General features: G+C 42.6%; 1 protein-coding gene across 1 annotated transcript in view; it reads left to right on the top strand.

The window, feature by feature from the left end:
* Nucleotides 1-21,323, top strand: part of LOC145407278 (mannose-P-dolichol utilization defect 1 protein homolog) — a 77,360-nt gene extending 56,037 nt beyond the window's left edge. The window contains exon 4 of the mRNA XM_080278313.1: nucleotides 20,723-21,323. Coding sequence (XP_080134439.1) covers nucleotides 20,723-20,950 — 228 coding nt within the window. The 3' untranslated portion in view covers nucleotides 20,951-21,323. The remainder of the gene's footprint in view (nucleotides 1-20,722) is intronic.
* Nucleotides 21,324-23,157: the final 1,834 nt, after the last annotated feature.

The raw sequence follows: 23,157 nt of genomic DNA on the forward strand, positions 1-23,157 counted from the left end.
TTTTTTTTTTTATATAACAGAATGGAGGAAGGAAAAACAAATGAATAAAAAAAAAATCCATTCTCCAGATTACTGGTGTCCTATGTTCATAAAATATCTGTAACAGTTAGATTTGAACAGCTGTGGGTTGAAATTTGGAGGGAAACAACTCTGGGGAAGCGAGTTCCAGAGAGACACAGTTCGGGGAATGAAAGAATTCTGACAGGCAGAAGTTCTGCATTATGGCTGAGTGACATTCCAGTCATGAGCGCTATCAGATGCCCGTATAGCACGAGGGAAGGCATGGAGAGGTGGGACCATGGACCCAACTTCGTATGAGCATTTGCCAAAAAAAATCTGTAAAATAATGCAAGGGAGGCAACATTCCTTCTTACTTGCAGGGGAGGTAGTTTATTTGTAATGGCAGGGTTGTTAATGATTCTAACAGCTTTGTTGAATTTTGTCTAGTTGTTTTAATGCAACCTCTCCACAACCATTCCACAAGGGTGAGCAATATTCAGGCTGAGAGCGCACATGACTCTTATAAATTATAGCTAACTGCTCATCAGCAAAGAAGTTACGGACTCCGTACAATAATCCAAGTTTCTTTGAGGCGGATTTAGCAAGTGATCTCACATGAGAGGTCCAGCTGAGGGCATTGTTAAGTGAGGTGCCAAGAATTTCAATACTTTTGGAGATGGGAATATTAGTAGCACCGAGGGTAATGTATGAATCTGGCAATATCTGTCTATTAGTAAACTGTATATATATATTTAGTTTTACTAGCATTAAAAGAGACAAGGTTGTTTTGTCCCCATTCACGGATCGTAGATAGATCTTGATTTATGGAGATGGCTGTACTGAGTTGAGAGGTAGAGATATTAGACTTTGTAAATGGGTGTGAATGAACTATGTAGTGTTGAGTCATCTGCATATGAATGAATGGGATTGTGGGTGACAGATAACAGATCATTAATATGAACCAGAAATAGGGTTGGCGTCAGAACTGATCCCTGCGGCACACCAGCATTAATTGAGTGGAAATTGGAATATACATCATCTACTTCTGCTCTTATTTTCCTGTCACTGAGATATGAAGAAATCAAAAGAACAAAAGATGTTAGTCCATAGCAAGGGAGTTTGGACACCAGGGAACAGTGCCATATTCTGTCGAAAGCTTTAGAAATATCAAGAGCTACTGCATGAGTTTCTCTATGTAGATCAATTGATTGATGGATGGTATGAGTTAGGAGATTGAGTATGTCAGTGGTGGATCTTTCCTGGTGAAAACCTTATTGTCTATCACTAATTAAGTTGTTGGATTCAAGATGTTTAACAGTGTGCATATTAAGTAATGTTTCAAATACCTTACCAGGAGATGTGACACCTATTGGTCTGTAATTGGGGGGGGTCAGACGAACTTCCTTTCTTTGGAATTGGGTGGATATTGGCTTCTTTCCATGAATTTGGGAATAAAGAAGTACGTATGCATAGTCTGAATAATTTAGCTAGAACAGAGGCAAGTTCAGGGGAACACTTTTTCAAAACAATTGGTGGAATTCCATCTGGGCCTGGAGCTTTGTTGGTAGGTAAATTGTCTAGGATGGATTTTATGTATCTTGTCTGTATTTTAAGTGGGGCAATTTCGGGAGAATCAAGTTCCAGTACTGGGATGTTCTGGCTGGTATCGTCTATGGTAGAGTTTCTGGCAAAGGTACTGGCAAAGATATCTACTTTCCCACTTGGGTCATTTGTAATGTTGCCATCTGAAGATTTTAGTGGGGGAATGGAAGATGACTTGTTAAAGTTATTATTGAAAGAATTAAGAGTTGACCAGAATATTCTATTGTCATTAGGGTTGTTAAGTAGTTTTGATGCTTGCTTTTGAAGAAAGTTTGATTTAAATAGATTTAATACAGCTTTTGCATGATTTCTAGCAATTTTAAATTGGGCGAGTGATTCAGATGTTTTTTACTTTAAGTAAGAGTTATATGCTAATGACTTTTGGGCTGTTGCTCTGGCACAGTTGCCATCAAACCATTTTGGAGAGTTTGATCTTTTAGTGAACTGTTGACTTGGTATGAATAAATCCATACCAGCTAGTATTAAGTCACAAATGTTGGACTGGGTAGAATTGGGATCACTAGAGAAGAAAGACTGCCATGGAATGTCAGGAAGATAATTTCTAAATCCATCCCAGTTTGCCCTATCAAAGTGCCATCGGGTCACCCTGACAGGTTCAGAACGGGGAAGTGTGGGAGGGTTAACTAATGAGGCTTTGATGAGATTGTGGTCAGAGGATCCAAGTGGTGACAGTACCTCTATCCTGTACTGATCTGGATTATTTGTCAAGAATAGATCCAAGAGATGGGCATTATGGTCAGGATTATCAGATATTCTGGTTGGTTGCTTTACCAACTGGGTGAGATTAAACGATTCTGCAAACAGCTTGCATTCTTTACCAGCGTCGTCAGTCCTTTGAGGCCTTGAACCCTGGCGTAGACTTTTCCTCTGTTGCAGGATATGTCTTGGAGGACATTCTGTTTCAAAAGAACCCAGTCTCATCAAAATTCAAGACCTGCATCTCACTGTAGCCACCCTCTGCGATGATGCATTTCAGTTCATCAGGAAACATTGCCGCAGCCACCACAACTGCACTCGCTGCATCACCGTACATCTTCATGTGGTGGAGATAACTCACCTCTTGAACCGATCAAACCATCCATGGCTCGTCTTGAAGGTCTCACTAGCATCAAGATCCCACCTCACCTTGATTTCATCCCATAGCAAGAGAGCCTTAGAGCAAAAACTTGCCTGGCTCATTGGTGCCTTCTGCAGGTTCTGATCCTCCACCCATGTGCGCAGCATCTGCTCCAACTCCTCCATCGCAGGCTCTCTCTGGCGGGTGATATGGGAGGCTGATAAGGTTGCAACCTACCCAGCATCAGCTTTAATGGCCACCTTCTTGATGATGGGGGTGACAGTCAACTGGGCCAGGTGGAGAGCCAAGGTGATAGCACATACACCTTCGCCTTTGTTGTGGCACTTAATAATATCTAGCATTACTTCTAGAGAGAGAGTTTTACTCACATGCTTTGTGGGAACATCACTAGCACCAACACTAGCAGGCCGCTAACCACCCTGACTATGAGCTGCTTCACAGCATTTTTAACCTGTGCGAGTGTCACGTTTCCTGACACTGCATTCCTTCTCTGCACACCCCCAAAACCAGCCATGTTTACAGCAGCTCTGCTGTCTTTATTCCCATGCATCAGACTTTCAAAATACAGTCACTACTCGTTTTATATTGATTCGGTATATAGTAATTTGCTACAATGATAACAGAAAAGTTCCACCCCAAAATCCGATTTGCGATGAATTTCCCGCTATAACGATATTGTCCTCGGAAGATTTCGTATGAAGCACTAGGCACATGCAAGGCGACAGTTGCTTGTCTCAGGCAAGTGCAGAGCATTGTTTTGGTTCAGTTGCAGTCCCACCACCCCTTCAAAGCCCTGTATTTTCCACCCATTCACGTGTGCACCCCTGCTATCGTCACCTCTCAGCCAAGCATCGTGCTACAGTAGGCCTATACATTGTGTTGCACCAGGCCAACATTACGCAAGTGTGATTGTTGTGTTGTTGCAACGAAGTACTGTATGTGAGTGACGCCGCCTGTATTGGTGTGATAGTGTTTGTTTGGTCTTGGAGACGATTTGGACCGACACAGGAAGTGATTAAGGTGGGTTTTCATTTTTGTTTCAGTCTTGGATAGGAGAGTTTGGGAAGCTGAGTTGACGTAACCTCCCATTTATAATGTGTTTCAGTCTCCCGATTTACGATAAAATCGTTATATGTTAAGATACGACCTGATGTAACCCCATCGTATAAGGAGTAGCGACTATTCTTTCCATCTGGTCCTTATTAACTTGTCCTCTACTTTGGTCCTGTATTCATCTGCCATTTTTTTGATCCTCAGCTTCTTGATTTTCAGTCTTTCTTCCTGACTGCACCTCTCTCTCCTGGTCCACCTCACTCTCTCAGCTTCATCTTGCATACCACAATTATATGATCTGACAGGCCTCCACATCGTCCTTTCGTGACCCTCATATCAGCAGTCATTCCCAGCATTAACCTCTCTACGAGCACATAATCAATCAGGCTCCTTTCAACACGATATTCGTTCTGTCTATACCATGTATATTTATGTGCTTTGTGTTTGAAATACGAGTTACAAATGCACAACCTCCTCTCTTGATGTATCCTTCAGTCGGTTCCCATGATCATTTTCTCCTGGCACTCCATTACAACCCATCATGTCATCTTCAGAACCAGTGCCTACTCTTGTATTTATATGGTTGGTAAAGCAACCAACCAGAATACCAGATAATCCTGACTGTAAAGCCCATCTCTCGGATCTGTTCCTGACAAATAATCCAGATCAGTACAGGATAGAAGTAGTTACCACTTGGATTCTCTGACCACAATCTCATCAAAGCCTCATTAGTTAGCCTTCTCAAATCCCCCCGTTCTGAACCTGTCAGGGTGCCCTAATGGCACTTTGTTAGGGCAAGCTGTGATGGATTTAGAAATTATCTTGCTGACATTCCATGACAGTCTTTCTTCTCTAGTGATGTCAGTTCTGCCCAGTCCCATATTAATGACTTAATACTTGCTGGTATCGATTTATTCATACCAGATCAACAGTTCACTAAAAGATCAAACTCTCCAAAATGGTTTGAGAGCTACTGTGCCAGAGCAATGGCCCAAAAGTCATTAGCATGTAACTCATACTTAAAATCAAAAACGTCTGAATCACTCTCAATTTAAAATTGCTAGAAATCATGCAAAAGCTGTAATAAATCTAGCTAAATCGAAATTTCTTCAGAATCGGGCATCAGAATTACTTAACCCATCACGTCCCGAGGTTTTCCGCACCTCCGACATCCCCCAATCCCGAGGTATTTTCGAAATTTTTTTTTTTTTGGCTAAAACCTCCACTTTTGGTGAGAAACATTGAAAATTCATAGAGAAATTGCTCACCTGAGGTTTAAAATACTCAATCCAGGTAGGAGTTCCTCCTTACCTGACTGGGTTTTCTAACATGCTGGCACCAAAGAAAACGAGTTCTATGGGAGGGTAACTATTTTATCCACTCATAAACGGTATTTATTTATTTACTTGGTACGAATTTATATGTAGTATGAGAGTATATTGGTTTTCAAGCAGTAATAAAGGCATTATAAGCATTGTTTCACTCACTAGCTAATCACCATACCTGACCTTTTTTTGCCACATTACCTGATCATTATTTCTGACTGTTTCTTCTTCTAATGCCATGTAAACATTGTCCTCCACATTGTCATCGATTGGGGAATCACTCTGGACCTGAATATCTTTACTGGCCGGGTCACTGGTAACAGGTGAATTGCTGAGACAATGGCGTGAGAGGGGGAGGGGGGAGGTTATGCAGTGTAAGGCATTGTCCCTGCTTGGCATCTTGTAGAGGAATAGAGGAAGGTGTCCCATGTATACGTGCCAAAAATCACGCGCGAAAATTGAAAATTGTGCAAATTAGGGACCTTGCAATTGCACGATGTACCGGTATGTCGCCGGGACTGGCAAATGCAAATCGTTGCAACGTACCCATACGTCGACGGGACGGGGTGGGTTAACAACTGTAATGACAATTGAATATTCAGGCCAGCTCTCAATTCTTTCAATAATAACTTCAACAAGTCATCATCCATTCCACCATTAAAATCTTCAGATGGCAACGTTACATATAACCTGTGTGGGAAAGCGAATATCTTTGCCAGTATGTTTGCCAGAAATTCTACCATAGAGGAAGTCAGCCAGAACATCCCAGTATTAGAACTTGACTCTCTGGAAATTGTTCCACTGAAAGTACAGACAAGATACATAAAATCCATCCTAGACAATTTACCAGCCAACAAAGCTACAGGCCCTGATGGAATTCCTCCAATTGTTTTGAAAAAGTTTGTGGTAGGTGCAGGCACACACCATCCACTCACTTGATGTAGTGCTGCTGTCGGGTGTCTGCCCTTTCCTCTCCTCCATCCTTCTTTCCTTCCATCCTCTTCTGTCTTCCTTTCCTTCATTCTTTCCTTGTCCTGCCTATGGGTAACTTTACACTCCTTCTTCTGTCTTTCTTTCCTTCATTCTTTCCTCTTCCTTCAGCCTGTGGGTGACTTTACATTGAGTGGCAAGCCAAATAGTTTCCTGTACACCAGGAAACCATTAACTACAGTACTCGTCAAAATTACTCAGCGTTGTCCGCCAGGCGCGCAATACTTATGGCCCAAAAAGAATCACCCATTTTGGGGGGTAAAAATTGAGCCACAAGTTTGCGCCGCGAGCATGACGTCACGGTAGCCTGAGGCCTTCTGACGCACTGGTTGGTTCCCGCCTCAGTCGCCCACGGGCTGCCTGAGAGAGAGGAACTCCGCCGCATGTCCCTCTCAAATTTCGCCATTTTTCACCGAGTGTCCCGCAGTGTTTTGGGGTTTACCACTTTGTTATGGCACCTACCCATGAACTATCGAGTAAAATCATATCCCAGATCATTGCTCTAAAGGAGGCAGGTCACCAGACAAATAAAATTAGTGAATTGGTTGGTGTGGCACGATCGACAGTGTGTCGTTGGTGTGCGCTGTTTCGGTTGCAAAACAGTGATGAAGTTCCCACAAAGAAACTGAGGTCTGGTAGGCCTAGGAAAACTTCCCCAAGGTCTGTTAATGTTTTAAAACGTGCAGTGGAGTTTAATCCTCGTGTGAGTGCAAGGAAAATTAAGGAGAGCAACCCGGAAGTGTTTGGTGAGGAGTCAGTGAGAACAGTGTCTCGTAGGGTGCATGAGCTTGGTTACACAAGTCATAGGCCTGTGAAAAAGCCTCTTCTCACCAAGAGCCAGAGAATTTGTAGGCTTGTCTTTGCTAATAAATATCTAAACTGGGGTGAGGAGCAATGGTTGTCAGTGTTGTGGTCTGATGAGGCAACGTTTAGTGTTACCTGTAACAGAGGAGCACGTGTGTATCGATGCAAAGGTAGTGACCCACTTGACCCACGTATGTGGAAAGCACAGTAAAACATCCTGATTCACTCATGGTATGGGGTTGTTTCTCAGGGTAGGGTTTGGGGAAGCTTGTTGTACTTCCCAAGAACCTCAGAGTGAATCAGGATGTTTAGCTGGAGCTTCTGTGTGATCATTTACCAGACTCCTTCGAGCTAACAAGTGCACGAGTGTTTCAGCAGGACGGTGCACCTGCTCACAAGGCCAAATCGGTCACAAATTGGCTTCATGACTGCTAGGTATCATTCATGAAAGACTAGCCAGGAAATAGCCCAGACCTCAACCCGATTGAAAACCTCTGGTACCTCGTAAAGAAGAGTCTCCAAGGGAAGGGTGTGAGCTCTCTGCCTAAGCTGGAAGCCGCCATTCGTGACTCCTGGGACAAAATACCCCTCCAGCACCTCAGGAGCCTCGCCTTTTCACTTCCAAGACGTCTCAGGTCTGTGAAGAAACGTAAAGGCTACCCTACGATGCACTAATGGTAAATGCATAAATTATATGTTTTTTCAATGTTGAAAGGTTTGTTTCTTAGGAGGGACGCAGGGCGCTCCATACTTCTGACGAGCACTGTATGCTGGGTGGTAACCATATAACCAAATTTTGGCGCCTGGTGGTTTAGTGGGTAATTATTGCGCTCCAGTCGGATTGAGGCGGTGAAGGTTTATATCCAAGGGATGGTTGGGGTTGATTGCTGATGTACATGTCACTCAGGGATGAGTGAGACTAGTCACTCTCATCTTAAAATGTCTGGATCAACTGCCTAGCCCCAGGCTCCTACACTCCTCATGGGGCAATGTAGGATTGGATAATGGATGGATGGATGTTTTGAAAAAGTGTTCCCTGGAACTTGCCTCTGTTCTAGCTGAATTTTTCAGACTATGCATACGTACTTCTTCATTCCCTAATTTATGGAAAGAAGCTAATATCCACCCTGTTCCAAAGAAAGGAAGTTCCTCTGACCCCTCCAATTACAGACCAGTAGCTGTCACATCTTCTCTTGGTAAAGTATTTGAAATTTTAATTTATAAGCGCATAGTTAACCCCTTAACCGCGGGGCATCACTTTCGTGGCGCATGGGAGCAAGGGATCATATCGCGGGGCATCACTTTTGTGATCCTGTGTTATTTTGAATTTGCCCGGGCATTCAAGTGGTGGCTTGTATCATCTATCAGTATTGCCAATGTCCAACACTAGTCAGCACTCCTAATCTCATTTGTATTCCCACCCATTGTTGACAATTTAGCCATTTCTCCCCGTTCTTGACTCCCCTCCTTACCTCTCCTCCATTACCTTCTCCTCTCGCCTGCCCGGCCATGCTACGCTAAGTAAATCTTCCTGGAATTTTCCATTGATTTCATCCATTGAAATAAGCCCTATGCTCTATTCTTATACCAAATAATATATACAAAAAAGAAATAAGGTAAGTGAGAGTGCTATACACCTGGAATTGGCTAAATATCACCTGACAACACCTCACGTGCACTCATTCGCTAATTTTCGCTGTTTATTTCCCTTTGAAATATGCCGTATAATCTATTCTCGTAATAAAAACATATATAAGAAAGGAAGGGAGAAGCCTAAGTGATATTTACATTCACCTGGAACTACCTAATTTATTATGTATTGTCTAGATTTCCTGCCAGTCACATAGCATATATATTAGCAGCTGTCACCAGGCTGACATTGGCAGCATTGCACTCCCCCAAGGCAGGCCACCACACTGTATTCTACGCTAAGTAAATCTTCCCTGGAATTTTCCACTGATTTCATCCATTGAAATAAGCCCTATGCCCTATTCTTATACCAAATAATATACAGTAATCCTGCATTTTTTGCGGATTTTTTGTCTACGATTTTGCCCTCTCGCGGATTTTCTTAGCATTAATAAGTTCAACTAAAATATCCTTGAATATACAGAAAACAAAAAATTTGAAATTCCCGCAGCTTCCAATTGTAGCGCGGTAAACTCACGCCACCCTCTGTCCCTTTCCTGCGGCCCCTCTGCAAGTGTTACCATATCTAGCATTTTATTCTTTTAGCATAATTTTGATCAAATTTTCGAGTCTGGAATATTTTTTAGCATATTAGAAGTTTTAGCATCATTCTAGCATAATTTAGAATGGAATGGAATATTTTTGGAATAATTTTATAAAAGCTACAAATCAGAGAGAGAGAGAGAGAGAGAGAGATGAATAAGGTAAGAAGATGTTTGAATAGTTGGTTACTTTCAGTTTGGGCTTGGTTGGGTTGGATTAGGTTAGGTTAGGTTAGGTTAGGTTGGATTAGGTTAGGTTAGGTTTTAGGTTAGGTTCGGTTTGGTTCGGTTAGGTTAGGTTAGGTTAGGATAAGTTTGAGCTTTGTACTTTACCCATGAAACCTAGGTTTTTCCGATGGATTTTAGTATGATTCATTCGATTTTCAGCTTCATTTCAGTCGGAAATGACCATTTTCTGTGTTTCCTTCCCTACCTATAACCCCCGATTCCCCAAAGATTCCCCATTATTGCAGGGGGATGGGGGGGGTCATATCTCAAAATCTGGTTATTTCCGACGGAAATGATGCTCAAAATCGAATGAATCACATCAAAATCCATCAGAAAAATATAAGTTTCGTGGGTAAAAGCAGTATGGGCAGAAAACCGATATTTATCCTCTTACTGTATGTAGGTTCATTTTAATATTTTCATAGTAAACAATACATAATTAATATGTAGCACGAATATGTATAGAAGTTTATCATTTAGCTTCAAGTTAGCATAATTCATTTTTTACTTGGAACAAATTTGCTCAATATAGCATAATTTTTTCATTGCCCTAGCATAATTTCATTGTTTGGATATGGCAACACTGCTCTCTGCCCCACATTCCTTAGTCCACGCCTGACTGCCTTACGTGTCTGGTGTACTTGTAACCACACTATGATACGAGCCTCTTGCCTCCCACTTGCTTTCCACGTGGCCCCAGGACGTAAGCCAGCCTCACCAAAGGCTAATAATACAATTAGTAAGACATGTGGAGAGAATGGAGAATGAAAGACTGACTAAGGGGGTGTATGTAGGTGAGGTGGAGGGAGGGAGAGGGAGGGGTAGACCGAGGATGAGGTGGAGGGATGGAGTTGAGAGGTATATGAGGGAGGGGGGGGTGAGTTGGGGGGAGGGTAGTCAAATGGTGGGTGACAGAGTGACTTGGAGGCGTTTTGTCTGTGGCCACCCTTTGCGGGATTAGGGCGTCGGGCTATAGATAGATAGATAGTAAGAACTCCAAAGTGACAAAACGATCAAGAAAAGTTATGACCTTAGCAGAGAAAATTGTGTTACTGGACAAGCTAAGAAACGACCGTGCGAGTGTTTGCTATCACCAGTTAATGCATCTTTTTATTTTGTACTGTTTTGTGAATAAATGTGTAGATAATTGTGTATTACAGTACGGTGTTTACGTTTTTCCTTCATAATGGAGTATGTGCTTTCAATCTTGTAAGAAGGTATTTCGGGATGAGTATGGAGATTTCGGGACAATTCGCAGTCACAACAAACACAAGACAATTCGCCTTCATTAATGAAGATAGCTATGGGTGACGCTAGAATATAATTCAAAGGCGACTACAGCGAGGAAGAAACAAGTTAATTATTGACTAAAGGTGCAACTAATAAATAATATCTAGAACCTACGCTACTGAACATAGACTTTGCTGGATCCCCCTGAAATATAGTTATTAAAGTATTGATTAATTAATAATAAGTATATTTATAAAAGTATTGATTAGTATACAGGTATTTATAGAATGGCGGGGAATCGTCCAGGGTGCGAATTGTTCTGAAGGGGAATCGTCCATGTTTTGACGGGGAATTGTCTGACGGCGAATTGTCTCGCAATCAGTATGGACATGGACTGTGTGATGAGCAGCATGGTGGACACAAGTGCAAGATTCAATTGTTAATAGAGTATTCGCGAAATTGACTTTTCGCGGGGGTTACAAGAACGTAACTACCGCGAAATATGCAGGATTACTCTGTACAAAAAAGAAATAAGGTAAGTGATAGTGCCATACATCTGGAATTGGCTAATTATCACCTGACAGCACCTCACGTGCACTCGTTCGCTAATTTTCGCTGTTTATTTCCCCTTGAAATATGCCGTATAATCTATTCTTGTAATAAAAATATACTGTATGTAAGAAAGGAAGGGAGAAGCCTAAGTGATACTTACATTCACCTGGAACTACCTAATTTTTTATGTATTGTCTAGATTTCCTGCCAATCATTTCATAGCATATATATTAGCAGCCGTCACCAGGCTAACATTGGCAGCATTGCACTCCCCCTAGGCAAGCCACCACACTGTATTCAGTTTACTTTCGTCTTTCAAGGCAAAAGCACGTCGGATTCACGCCTGTCAAATTCCGCCACTTTTTAGCCCCATGCAAAGGGCCCTGTGACCTCTACCCCCTACTAAACCTCGTGTGGAAAGAGGTAAAGGGATAAGTGAGTGGTGTGGAACGTAAACTGGCTAATTTGTCAATGATAATGATAGAGAGTGACTACGATCTTTCTGGTGAGTAAAACAGTGCAAGTGGAAATGTAAATAATGTGTAAATAATCTGTAAACAGCAAGTGAAAGTAATGAATGTAAATGTAAGTGAACAGTGGAAAATAGTTTTATAAGTTACTTCAAGTGACAGTGCTTAACACAGTGTAAATAAAATAGAAATGTAAATAATGTAAATAAAATAGAAAATGTAAATAGAAATGTAAATGAGTAGTAATATAAGAATACGAGTATATATACTAGGAGTAATGAAAGTGAAAGTTTCACTCTAGCATATATGAATACTATGAGTTATGAAAGTGAAGGGTGAAAGTGACAGATTCACTCTCAATTCTAGTATACAGGACGAGAAAGTGAATGCTACGTATTTTACTAAAAGAGAAATGAAATGCCTACATTGACAATAAACTACTATTACTGAAGGAAACTTATGGATAAAGACTGTAGATATATATAAGTGTTATATAGTAATCGAAATATAAACTGTGAGTGTTTTTATGAATAATAAATGACAACACCATCGGCGAACTAGCACAAGTGGGAAGGTCATACGCCCTCGTAATTTTCATTGCTTTCACAGTTTTTTTTTTTTTTTTTTTTTTTTTTTTTTTTTTTAAATATGGATTCCAAACTATTTGAGAATCATAGAATAATGTTTCTAGTGATAATATCAGGCTGTGGTAATCATATTACGGGTTGTCGGGAAGTGTAAAGTGGAGACTTCGTTACCCAACTTCAGATGTCTCCACAAGTCCTACGGTACTTGACGAAGGCTCAACAAACATCCCAGGAGAAAGCTGAAGGTATGTGCTATATGCATATATAATTTTAATATTCTAGGACTATACCGGTTGCGTTGGCCAGTTTCTCTTGTTCCCTGCCCTCTTGGACACGCCCACTCACTCGTTGGTCCGAGTTACACCGAGTAGGAGTTCTGAGCCAGTCTTTGTCATGCCAGTGTTGGGTTTACATGTCAGGTGCTCTCACTAATCGAAGCAACAAAACTTTTACTTAATCCCTTAACTGTAATGATACCTTTTCCATTTAACTAGGAAATGTTTTGTAGTAAAGGATGTTGGAAAAAAGTACCAAGGAACATCATCGGCCTGAAAAGTTTGTAATGTAACGAAAGTTAACTCTTTGAAAATAAAAAGGTACACATTCTACAAAGAACTTAGTGTTTTGACATTTTTCCTTAAATATGGTGTCCACACACACACACACACACACACACACACACACACACACACACACACACACACACACACACACACACACACAGAAAACCCTTTTCCCTCTATAAGATTTCACTGACTTCACGTGTATAGAATGAGATTTCTCATATCAAAGCGAAGCCAGTGACATTTCGTTTTCCTACTTCTATATTCAAACCTCTGATATTAAGGAAATAAATAGAGAAAATTACAATATGGTCATGATACTGTGGTAACTTACCAGTGATGACAAATAGGTGACTTAATATGTTTAACAGTAATAGCGGCACAGCTGCGATGTGTTATTGCCAAGCTCCCAACTTTCTTGGCGGCAAAACTCAGCTGCAGTCGCGGGAGGTGGCAGGTTGGTTCTTTTCAAACTGATTTTGATTCAGTTAGCAAATTTTAGTGCTACCTTTGTCATTCAGAAATGATTTCAAAGTAAAAGTAAATACAGTAATACGATAATATTTCGTGATAAGGCTCATTATTCTATCAGTAAGAAGAATAATTATCTCAGCCAATCAGCAACAAGTAGAGCTGGAAGTGGGCAGGGCATCAGAAGGGGACGTGGCAGAAGAGAATCAGGGTAACGCGACCGGTATAATAACTGATTTTTGGCAAATATTTTTAGAGAGTGTCGGAGCGCGAATATGCCCGCGGAACATGCAAGTCAAAGCAAAACAAGCCCGCAGTTTAGGGGTTAAAGATCTTGAATCCAACAACTTAATTAATGATAGACAATATGGTTTTTTACCACGAAAGATCTACCAATGACATACTCAATCTCTTGACTCATACCATCCATCAATCAGCTGACCAACATGGAGAAACACGTGCAGTAACCCTAAATATTTCTAAAACTTTTGATAGTGTGGCGATGTTCCCTGCTGTCCAAACTCCCTTGCTATGGAGTAATGTCTTTTATTCCTGTGCTTTCCTCATATCTCAGCGACAGAAAAAAAAAATAGGTAATGTATATTCCAATTTCCATTCAGTTAATGCTGGTGTGCCACAGGGATCAGTTTTGCACCAGTACTGTTCCTGGTTCATATTAATGATCTCTGATCTGTCACCCACAATCCCATCGATTCATATGCAGATGACTCAACACTTCACAGTTCATTCCCACTCAAACACCCATTTATAGAGTCTAATTCCTCTAACTCTCAACTCAGTACAGTAGTCTCCATAAATCAAGACTTAGTCTTTGATCAGTGAGTGGGGACAAAACAACCTTGTCTCATTTAATGCTAGTAAAACCAAATATATACAATTTACTAATAGACAGGTATTGCCAGATGCAGATATTACCTTCAGTGCTACTAATATTCCCATCTCCAAAAGCACAGTAGGTTCGCACAGTGCGCGTCATCACAGTGCGCGATTCGCATTGTGCGCGAGTGACCAAAAATCACAACCAAAAACTCTTGAATGTGCGAGTTTACCGCACAGAACGCGAGGCAGAGGCAAGGAGTGGCTCAAAAATGCCATTTCCTATTAGTGCGCGACCACCCCTCACACAGCGCGTCATGTGTCGTCATGTTGATGCGCAGAAATTCCCGGGCATTCTACTGCACAGCTTGGGGTACAAGGGAGTGGGCGTGCCATAACAGTCCTGGCTCATGCACTGTGCGGATCCGCTCTCTACAGCTAACCTGTTGTGTACAACGTGTGGTGTTTTTTGTAGTGCTCCATCCTTGACTGTACTTCGCCGCACCATGGCTCCAACCCCAAGAGTTAAGAAACTTCTGACGCACGCCACCAAGTTAAAGGTCATTAAGATGAAGGAGGAAGGTCAAGGAAACACTGCCATCGGGAGAGCCCTGGGACTGGCTGAATCCACAGTGAGAACTGTGTGGAAGAACCGTGAAGCCATAAAGGCTGTAGTGAAGATGTACGGTGCATCTGACCTAGACGGCTGTTCGTGGGTAGGATATCGTGCTATGATACTAATGGAGCGCAATCTTGCCACCTTCATAATGAGGAAGGAAAAGGAATGTGTTCCACTGAATGGAAGATTTATTCGGAACCAAGCCCAGCTCTTTTACAAGGCAGCATCTCGCAGGTTAAAAGTGGAAAAACCTTGCAGGGCATCGGTTGGATGGCTGGATCGTTTTCTCAAGTGCAAGGAACTCCGTTACGTGAAAGCATCTGGTGATCGTGCCTCTGCCAACGAGCTGGCCGCGAGAGACTATCCTGCAATATTTAGAGCAATTATTGAAGAGGGACAGTACAACAAGAACCAGATCTACAACATCGATGAAATGTCGTTATATTACAAGGCCATGCCCAAATCAACTTACATCGCTAAAAGACAGAAACAAGTCCCTGGTCGCAAGCTCCAGAAGTGTAAGATGATGGTAATGTTCTCTGTAAACCTGTCTGGCAGCCACAAGATGAGGCCAGTTGTTGTACACACAGCTTCACACCCAAGGTGCTACAAAAACATCACGAACATGGATGCAAGTGGCTTGTATTGGTACAAGTCCGCAAATGGTTGGATGACCGGGAACATTATGGCAGACTGGTTAACGAGGCGGTGTGTCCCTGATGCCAGGGCCAAGTGTCGGGAACTGGGCATTCCATTTAAGATGCTCCTTGTGCTTGATAATGCACCAAGTCACCCTCCATACCTTGAAGATCTGCATAAGGATTGTCGTGTTGTGTTTCTGCCACCCCACACGACATCACTAGTGCAGCCACTGGATCAAGAACTAATCGCCACTGTGAAGCACTTCTACCATAAGCAAGTGTACGACTACCTACGCAGGAAGACCGACACACAAGAGGAGCTTCATGCCCTACAAGAAGATCACGACGAAGACCTTGATGAGGCATCTGCTCCCGTTCCATCTCCACCAGCACCTGTATCCTGACCTGCCACAGATGCCATGACTGTTGAGGCATTTTGGGATAATTTTACGGTGAAGGACGCAGTTGAATTTCTCCTACAAGCTTGGCGCCAGATTACACCTGCAACGGTGAACCATGCGTGGCGAATGCTCGTGCCTCACTTATGCACGACCCAGGAGACGGCCATTCAACCAATGGCCAAGGCTGAGGCAGCAACACTGACAGCAGCACAAGCTGTGCCAGGTTTCAAGGACGTTACATTGGCAGACATACAAGAAGTGCACACTGCTACTGAGGAACAGCCTCCCGAGGAAGTGTTGCAATGGATAGACGAGGCTGACGCAGAGTCCGACGCCAGGCAGAGTCAAGTTGAGCAGCCTAGCGTGATGGAAGGCAGGACTGAGCTGTGTATGTCAAACATTAGCAAGATCCTTGCTGCCGTGGATAAGCCCAAGGAAGAGGTGAAGGAACAGGGAGTGATAAACCTAAGAACGGAGGAACTTCTGGTTGGTATCAACAAACTCTTCCGTTTCTACGCAGACAGGCACAGGGAAGAAATAAACAGGAGAAGACAGACGCTCATAACAAGCTACACACAACGGGCTCAAGTTGGTGAAATTGCAGAACCAGCGATATTGTCTGCTCCTGTTCCTGTTGAGGATGAAGAGGATGCAATGTCAGAAGTGTCAGCATTGGACTTTGAAGGGATTATGGCCGAAGTGAGTGACTTTGATGCTCCTGGGGAAGGTGCTCAAGAGGAGTCTGTTGAGGGAAGTGTTGGTGTGGTGGGAGGTGTGGTGGGGAGTGCAGTGCTGTAAGTGTTGCCGCGCCTCGGAAACCTTGTTATTTAAGGTTATCAGGCCTGTTGTCTACTGTTGTTAAGGTGACTACCCATATTTTTGTTATTGTAGCTATAGCTTTAGTACAATGTCTGAAAAATATGATCTTTATTATGTCTCTAAGGGCCAAAAAATGTCCAGGTATGAGAGGGTACCGCCCATATGTAATTATTCCCATAAGATTATGTATTCCCAGTACGCGAATTCCCAGTGCGCGAGGTCGTGGACCGCCCAATCTCTCGCGCACTGTGCGAGCCTACTGTACTGAAATTCTCTGTGTCTCACTTAATAGTGCCCTCAGCTGGACCTCTCATGTCAGATTACTTGCCAAAACCACCTCAAAGAAACTTGGGATTATTGTACAGAGTCCATAACTTCATTGACAAGCAGTTTATAAGAGCCATGTGCGCTCTCAGTTTGCATATTGCTCACCCGTGTGGAATGAATGTGGAGAGGTTGCATTAAGACAACTAGACAAAATTCAGAACAAAGCTGTTGGAATTTTTAGTAACCCTGCAGGTATAAGTAAACCACCTCCCCTACAAGTAAGAAAGAATGTTGCCTCCCTTGCATTATTTTACAGATATTTTTATGGCAAATGCTCAGACGAAGTTGTGTCCATTGTGCCACCTCTGTATGCCTTCCCTCGTGCTACACGGGCATCCGGTAGCGCTCATGACTGGAATGTCACACAGTCATATTGCAGAACTCTGCCTGTCAGAATTCTTTTATTCCTTGAACTGCATCTCTCTGGAACTTGCTTCCCTGGAGTTGTTTCCCCCCAAACTTCAGCCTACAGCTGTTCAAGTCCAACTGTTACTGACATTTTATGAATGGAGGATGCCAGTAATCTGGTGTTTGGATTATTATTATTATTTTTTTTTTTATTCATTTGTTTTTCCTTCCTCTTCTGTTATTAAAAAAAAAAAAAGCCCATTACAATTACTTTATGGCTCCTGGGCATTTCTCCCACTGCTTTATCCAGTTCATCCCAAAACCTGTCTTTTTCTCTCTCACTCCTGTCATCACATGGTGCATATGCGACAATCACAGCCACTTTCACCTTCTCAAGCTTGAACTTGACATACATACATACATCTCAAGCTGACACATTGGAAACTCTCATTCCACTCTGCCACACTTCATTCATCAACAAAACATCTTCCTCACCCATTCATGCCATACCTCACACACTTTACACCCTGCCACTCCTCCACTTCACACCCTTTCATCTTTGTTTCGCACAGTGCCATCACGGCACATCTCGCACTCTTGAATGCATTCACCACTTCCACCCTCTTGCTCTCCCCATTCACACCTCTCACATTCCACATGGCCATGTGAATCTGCTTATATATACAGTATATATACAGTATATAATGCAGACCAGGTATATGCCAGATGCAGTGAATACCAGTAATGTATCAGATTATAAGTAGAATACTTTGGTATGAGACATTGTTGAGGGTAGGTATAGTAATGTAAGTGTGACATGGTGGGTATGATGTAATGGTACTGACTTGTTTGAAGATGAAGAAATTTTTACCAGCAGCACAAGGAATAGGCTACTTGGCTGCCAAGCGTAGGGCTAGAAGAGAGGTATACAGGGCGAAGTCTTGAGTCACAGAGACTTTTACTGGATACCCTAATTCATGTGGAAGGGAAGAATATGATACTTAAGGTGAAAAATCTGGTGAAGAGGGATAATTGGGATATTATAGGTGAGCGGTGTGTGTAAAATGATGAAGGAAGGATAGTGGTGAACAGTGGGGATATTAAAGACATATGAAGAATGAGGAGTTTGACTGGAACAGGGAAGCTTTGGAGCCAGCAGATCCAGTGTTTGGCCCTTGGCCTTATGACACTGCTACTGTGAGTGAGGCAATAGGGAGGATGCAGATGGGGAAGGCATCAGGTGTGTCTGGGTTGACTGTTGAAATGTTGCAGGCCTCAGGAAATATTGGAGTGAGGTTAGTCACTGACCTGATTAACATGATTATATATGAGTTTGTTGTCTGAGATGATTGGCTGAAGAGTGTAATTGTAAATATGTACAAAGGGAAGGGTGATGCCTTGGAAAGAAGAAATTAGAGAGATATAAAGCTTTTAGATCAGATAATTGAAGATAATGGAGAGTTCTAGAAGGTATGATTAGAGGAAGAGTGAATATTGATGAGATGCAATTTGGGTTTATGCCAGGCAGGGGAACCACTGATGCCATATTCATTACTCGACAGCTTCAGGAAAAATATATCCAGTAGGTAAGAAAAGGGAACTGTGTTTTGTTTTTGTTGATATGGAGAAGCCCTTTGGCTGATTACTTAGAGAGGTGGCAAGGTGAGCAATTAGAAAGCTTGGGATGGAGGAGTGACTGGTTAGGATGGTCATGACCATGTATGTGGGTGCTCGAGACCAGGTAAGAGTGAATGGAGATTTGAGCGATGAGTTTTACGTAAATGTTGGTGTGCATCATGGGTCAGTTTTGAGTCCCTTGTTGTTCATCATGGTACTTGAAGCCCTCTTGTGTGACCTCAGAAACGGATTCCCGTGGGAGGTGTATGCTGGCAATTTGGTGTTGATTACAGAGAATGAAAGGGAGGCAGAGGAAAGATTTAGGAAGTGGAGAGGTGGTATGGGGCACAAGGGCTGAAGAGTAAATGCAGATAAAACAAAAGTGATATCTAGGGTTGGTGGCGGTACTGTCAAAGAAGAGGGAGAGTGGCCATGTGCAATTTTCCACAAAGGTGTGGAAAGTAATTCCATCTTGTGCAGTGTTTGTAATAAGTGGGTACATAAGCGATGTAGTGGTATTAGAGGTAGACTGTGAGATAATGCTGATTTTATGTGTGTGGTGTGCATGGAGAGCAGGTGGAGATGTCAGGCATGAAAGGATGGAAGTTGCTTTTGAGTCTTTTGAGTGTGTGAAGAGTTTTGTTATTTGGGAGACTTGTTATGTGCTGGAGGTGGGTCTGGTGCTAGCTCTGTGGCTAGGGTGAGAAGTGGTTGGAAAAAGTTCAGGGAGCTTTTGTCACTTCTGGCATTGAGAGGGCTCTCCCTATGTGCTAAGGGATCTTTGTGTGCAGCATGTGTTAGGAGTATAATGCTGTATGGTAGTGAGACCTGGGCAGTAAAGGAAGAGGATATTCGCAGGCTCAAACGTACAGAAATGACAGTGATTAGGTGGATGTGCAGTGCATTCCTGAATGCAAGGCCTCGGGGGTGCTAGGTTTACGATGGAAGAGTTGAGAGGTAGGATGAGACTGGAGTGTATTGGTGTTGTGATGAGGAGAGGTAGAGTGAGGTGGTTTGGGCATGTGGAGAGGATGGGGGATGATAATTGGGTGTAGAAAGTGAGAAGCATTAAGTTAGAGATGGGGTTGCAAGGGGTAGACCAAAAAAGACCTTGGACGAGGTCATTAAGTGTGACCTCAGGGTTAGGGGGCTGAACAGGGAGGCTGCCAAAGATTGAGCATTATGGAGAGTTGCCATTAGGTGACCAAGGCCGATGCATACAAGCATGTTGGAGCCTTAAAAAATGAAACAACTTTAATAAACATGTTGAGAAAAGAAGGTGTTCACTTAGTATAGAGAACAGAGTAGAGTTGTTAAAAATACCATTAGAAGATTGGGAAGGGAAGAAAAGTACTTAATGAATACTGCTAGTGAATGGACCTAGAAGTGTAGATGTATTTCTGTAAATTATGTAGAAAGGTATTGTATGGATAGCAAGAGTAGCTATCTTTGTGTTTTAAAAATTGCAGTTCAGATGAGGAATTATATATAAACACAAGTGTTTATCCCTTACGGTTTCATTGTAGTAGCAGCTGTAAAATCACACGCACCACAAGTGTTGGTAGAGCAGAGTTCCAATCCCATGACCACAACCATTTCATTATTTTATATTTAGCTCAGTCGTGTAGGTGGGAATTGAGGGATAAGATGATGATGATGAAATATATCTGATATTAGACAGTATTTGGCTTTAGCTTTTTAATAAATAATTGCTGGCTGTATTATTGTAACAAGTTATATGATTTTTTTTTTTTTAATACAGAGTTAGCACAGGACCTATAGTTGTGGTCACTCATCTCTTGCCCTACAGGCCTCCCTGGGAGGTCCTCATTACTTTCTTAGGTGGAAAAAGACAAAAAAAGAAGTGGAAATGATGATCATCTGTCAAAAGTTTTTCATGGTTTGCAGATGGTGCAGGCGGTTGCAAACTACACCAACGGTAGCACCGGGCAGCTGTCAGCCATCACTGTCACGATGCTGTTCCTAGGTTCCATGGCTCGCATCTTCACGTCTATTCAGGAGACCGGGGATCAGATCATCATTCTTACCTATTCTGTGGCCTCACTAGCTAATGGAATACTCTTAGCACAAATCATATACTACTGGAATGTCACCCCCAAGACAAAGAAAGAATAATAGAAGCTGAGACAAGTAGTAAGGAGCCTGTTCTTATTTAATACCTTCAGTCTAATGATGTACAGTAAAACCCTAATGTAACATACCATGACAGACCACATATCAGATTTAACGGACACTATGAAGCCACTGGACTTCCCTGATAGACCGAATATCAGATTTAACGGACACTATGAAGCCATTGGACTTCTGTCAGCTATAATAAACTGTGTCCATTAAATGAGGTGCAGTGGGTTGCAGTCATGTGTTTCATGAAGAAGTGCAATGACAAGGATGTGAAATAAAACTGCAGAAGGGCAAAATTATTGGCCACGTTAGTGTAAAATGGATACAGTGGACTCTCCTAAATCATGTGATTCTAAATAGCGGATTCATAATACGCGGAAACATCATGCAACGGTTTGCAACATCAGCAAATTGTGAAAATTACACGAAATTCACAGATGCAGCCTCATAGGTGATGCTTTTCTGATGCCTAGTGTAATATGTACCACCACTACCTCAAGTCCGCACATCCAGCCGGTCGTAAACCAATCATAGTCAAGCATGGCAATTACTAAACCAATTATGTTCAGGCATAACACTTGCCATAAGCCAGTCACAGCGCGTCCCTCCCACACCAGGCGTGAAAGATGCATGTTCTTGATGCCTTGGCACCCAGCTCAGTGCATTGTCTCCTCTCCATTGTCAGCATGTGGTTCCAGTGTGGTTTATGAGAGGATCACCCCCCTCTCCCCAGGTACTTCTTCCACTGCCCAGTGTTACCATGGCCAGTTGTAACCTTCCTAAGCCTACAACTTCTTTGAGGAAGGGGAAGAAGAAGCCAGCGTTAACTTACACCCAAAAGTTAGATGTAATAAGGAAGATTGAGAGTGATGAGAAGAAAGCAAAAGTTGCCCACCATTACGAACTCAGTGAACTGACAACTCTTCTGACAATGTGGAGGCACCTAAGGGTGACGATAACATCGATTCCATTGTCTCCACACTGGACTTGCGGGATTCCTGAGGGAGGTTGATAAGAAGGAAGCGGCATAAAGATGGCAGCACATCTGCCTTGTGCTGAGAGGCCGTAGTCTGTCTCAAGCTTTGGAACCCCTCCCCCATCCCCTCTCCATTCAAGCAGTGTCGTCAGTCAGAGTTAGGTAAGAATCTTACAATATTGTTCATTCCCATTAGATATGCATTACTAATTTCTCTTCCGGGTTGTTAATGTGTGCTGGTGACCAGTTTGATGTAGGGGAGCAACTTTCTGAGATGACAGACCCACAATACCATAATTTTTGCCATAAGAGTAGGTATTTCTGAATCATGGAATTTTCAAATTGCAGCATGTGCTCAGTACCAAAAAGCTGTGATTTAGGAGATTGCACTGTAGTTTTCATTTTTACTGTTAGAATATACTATATTGCCAATTATTTTCAAATGTGCTAGAAATCCCACCTCAGGGGACCATCAGATATAGTGGATTTTTGGCTTATAAGCTTAGGTTTCCCCCCATTTAGAGTGTTATAGTGAGGTTTTACTGTATATTTCTCTTTCATGTGGCCAGCACCAGATAAACATAGTCAGCTTAAGGGAAATCTAATAAATAGGAGGGTTATTGAAGGCTGGACTGTATCTATAACCCCTCCAGTAGAAAAACTTGTATTATCTGTAATTAGAAGGGTGACTGATAAGTTTTGAGCCTCCTGGAAATGATAGTCAATAGAAATCTTGTAATGCATTATTTTTCAATATAATCTCCTTTCAAGTCAACACACTTCTTCCACCGGTGGTGGAGTGCCTGGATCCCGCTGGAGTAGATGTCCTTAGTTTGGGCCCCAAGGTAGGCGTCCACAGCCACCACAACCTCCTCGTCGGTGGCGTAGCGTTGTCTGACCAGATCCTTTTTCAGGTTCAGGAACAGGTGGAAGTCAGAGGGTGCGAGGTCTGGTGAGTACGGCAGGTGAGGGACGAGTTGGAAGTCACAGTCATGGATTTTTGCCATCGCCACCACCGAGGTGTGGGCCAGAGCATTGTCCTGATGGAACAAGATCCCTCTGGTTAGCATTCCTGGCCTCTTCTTCTCGATGTTCTTGTGCAGGCATATCATCGGGTCGGCGTAATATTGTCCAGTGACAGTGTGGCCCTTATGGAGATAATCTACCAGCATCGTGCCTCGTGCATCCTAGAAAACGGACGCCATGACCTTCCCAGCCGAGGCCG

This window comes from Coenobita brevimanus, chromosome 72 (genome assembly GCF_032717465.1).
Source record: "Coenobita brevimanus isolate Jiangsu-jjx chromosome 72, ASM3271746v2, whole genome shotgun sequence".
NCBI lineage: Eukaryota > Metazoa > Arthropoda > Malacostraca > Decapoda > Coenobitidae > Coenobita > Coenobita brevimanus.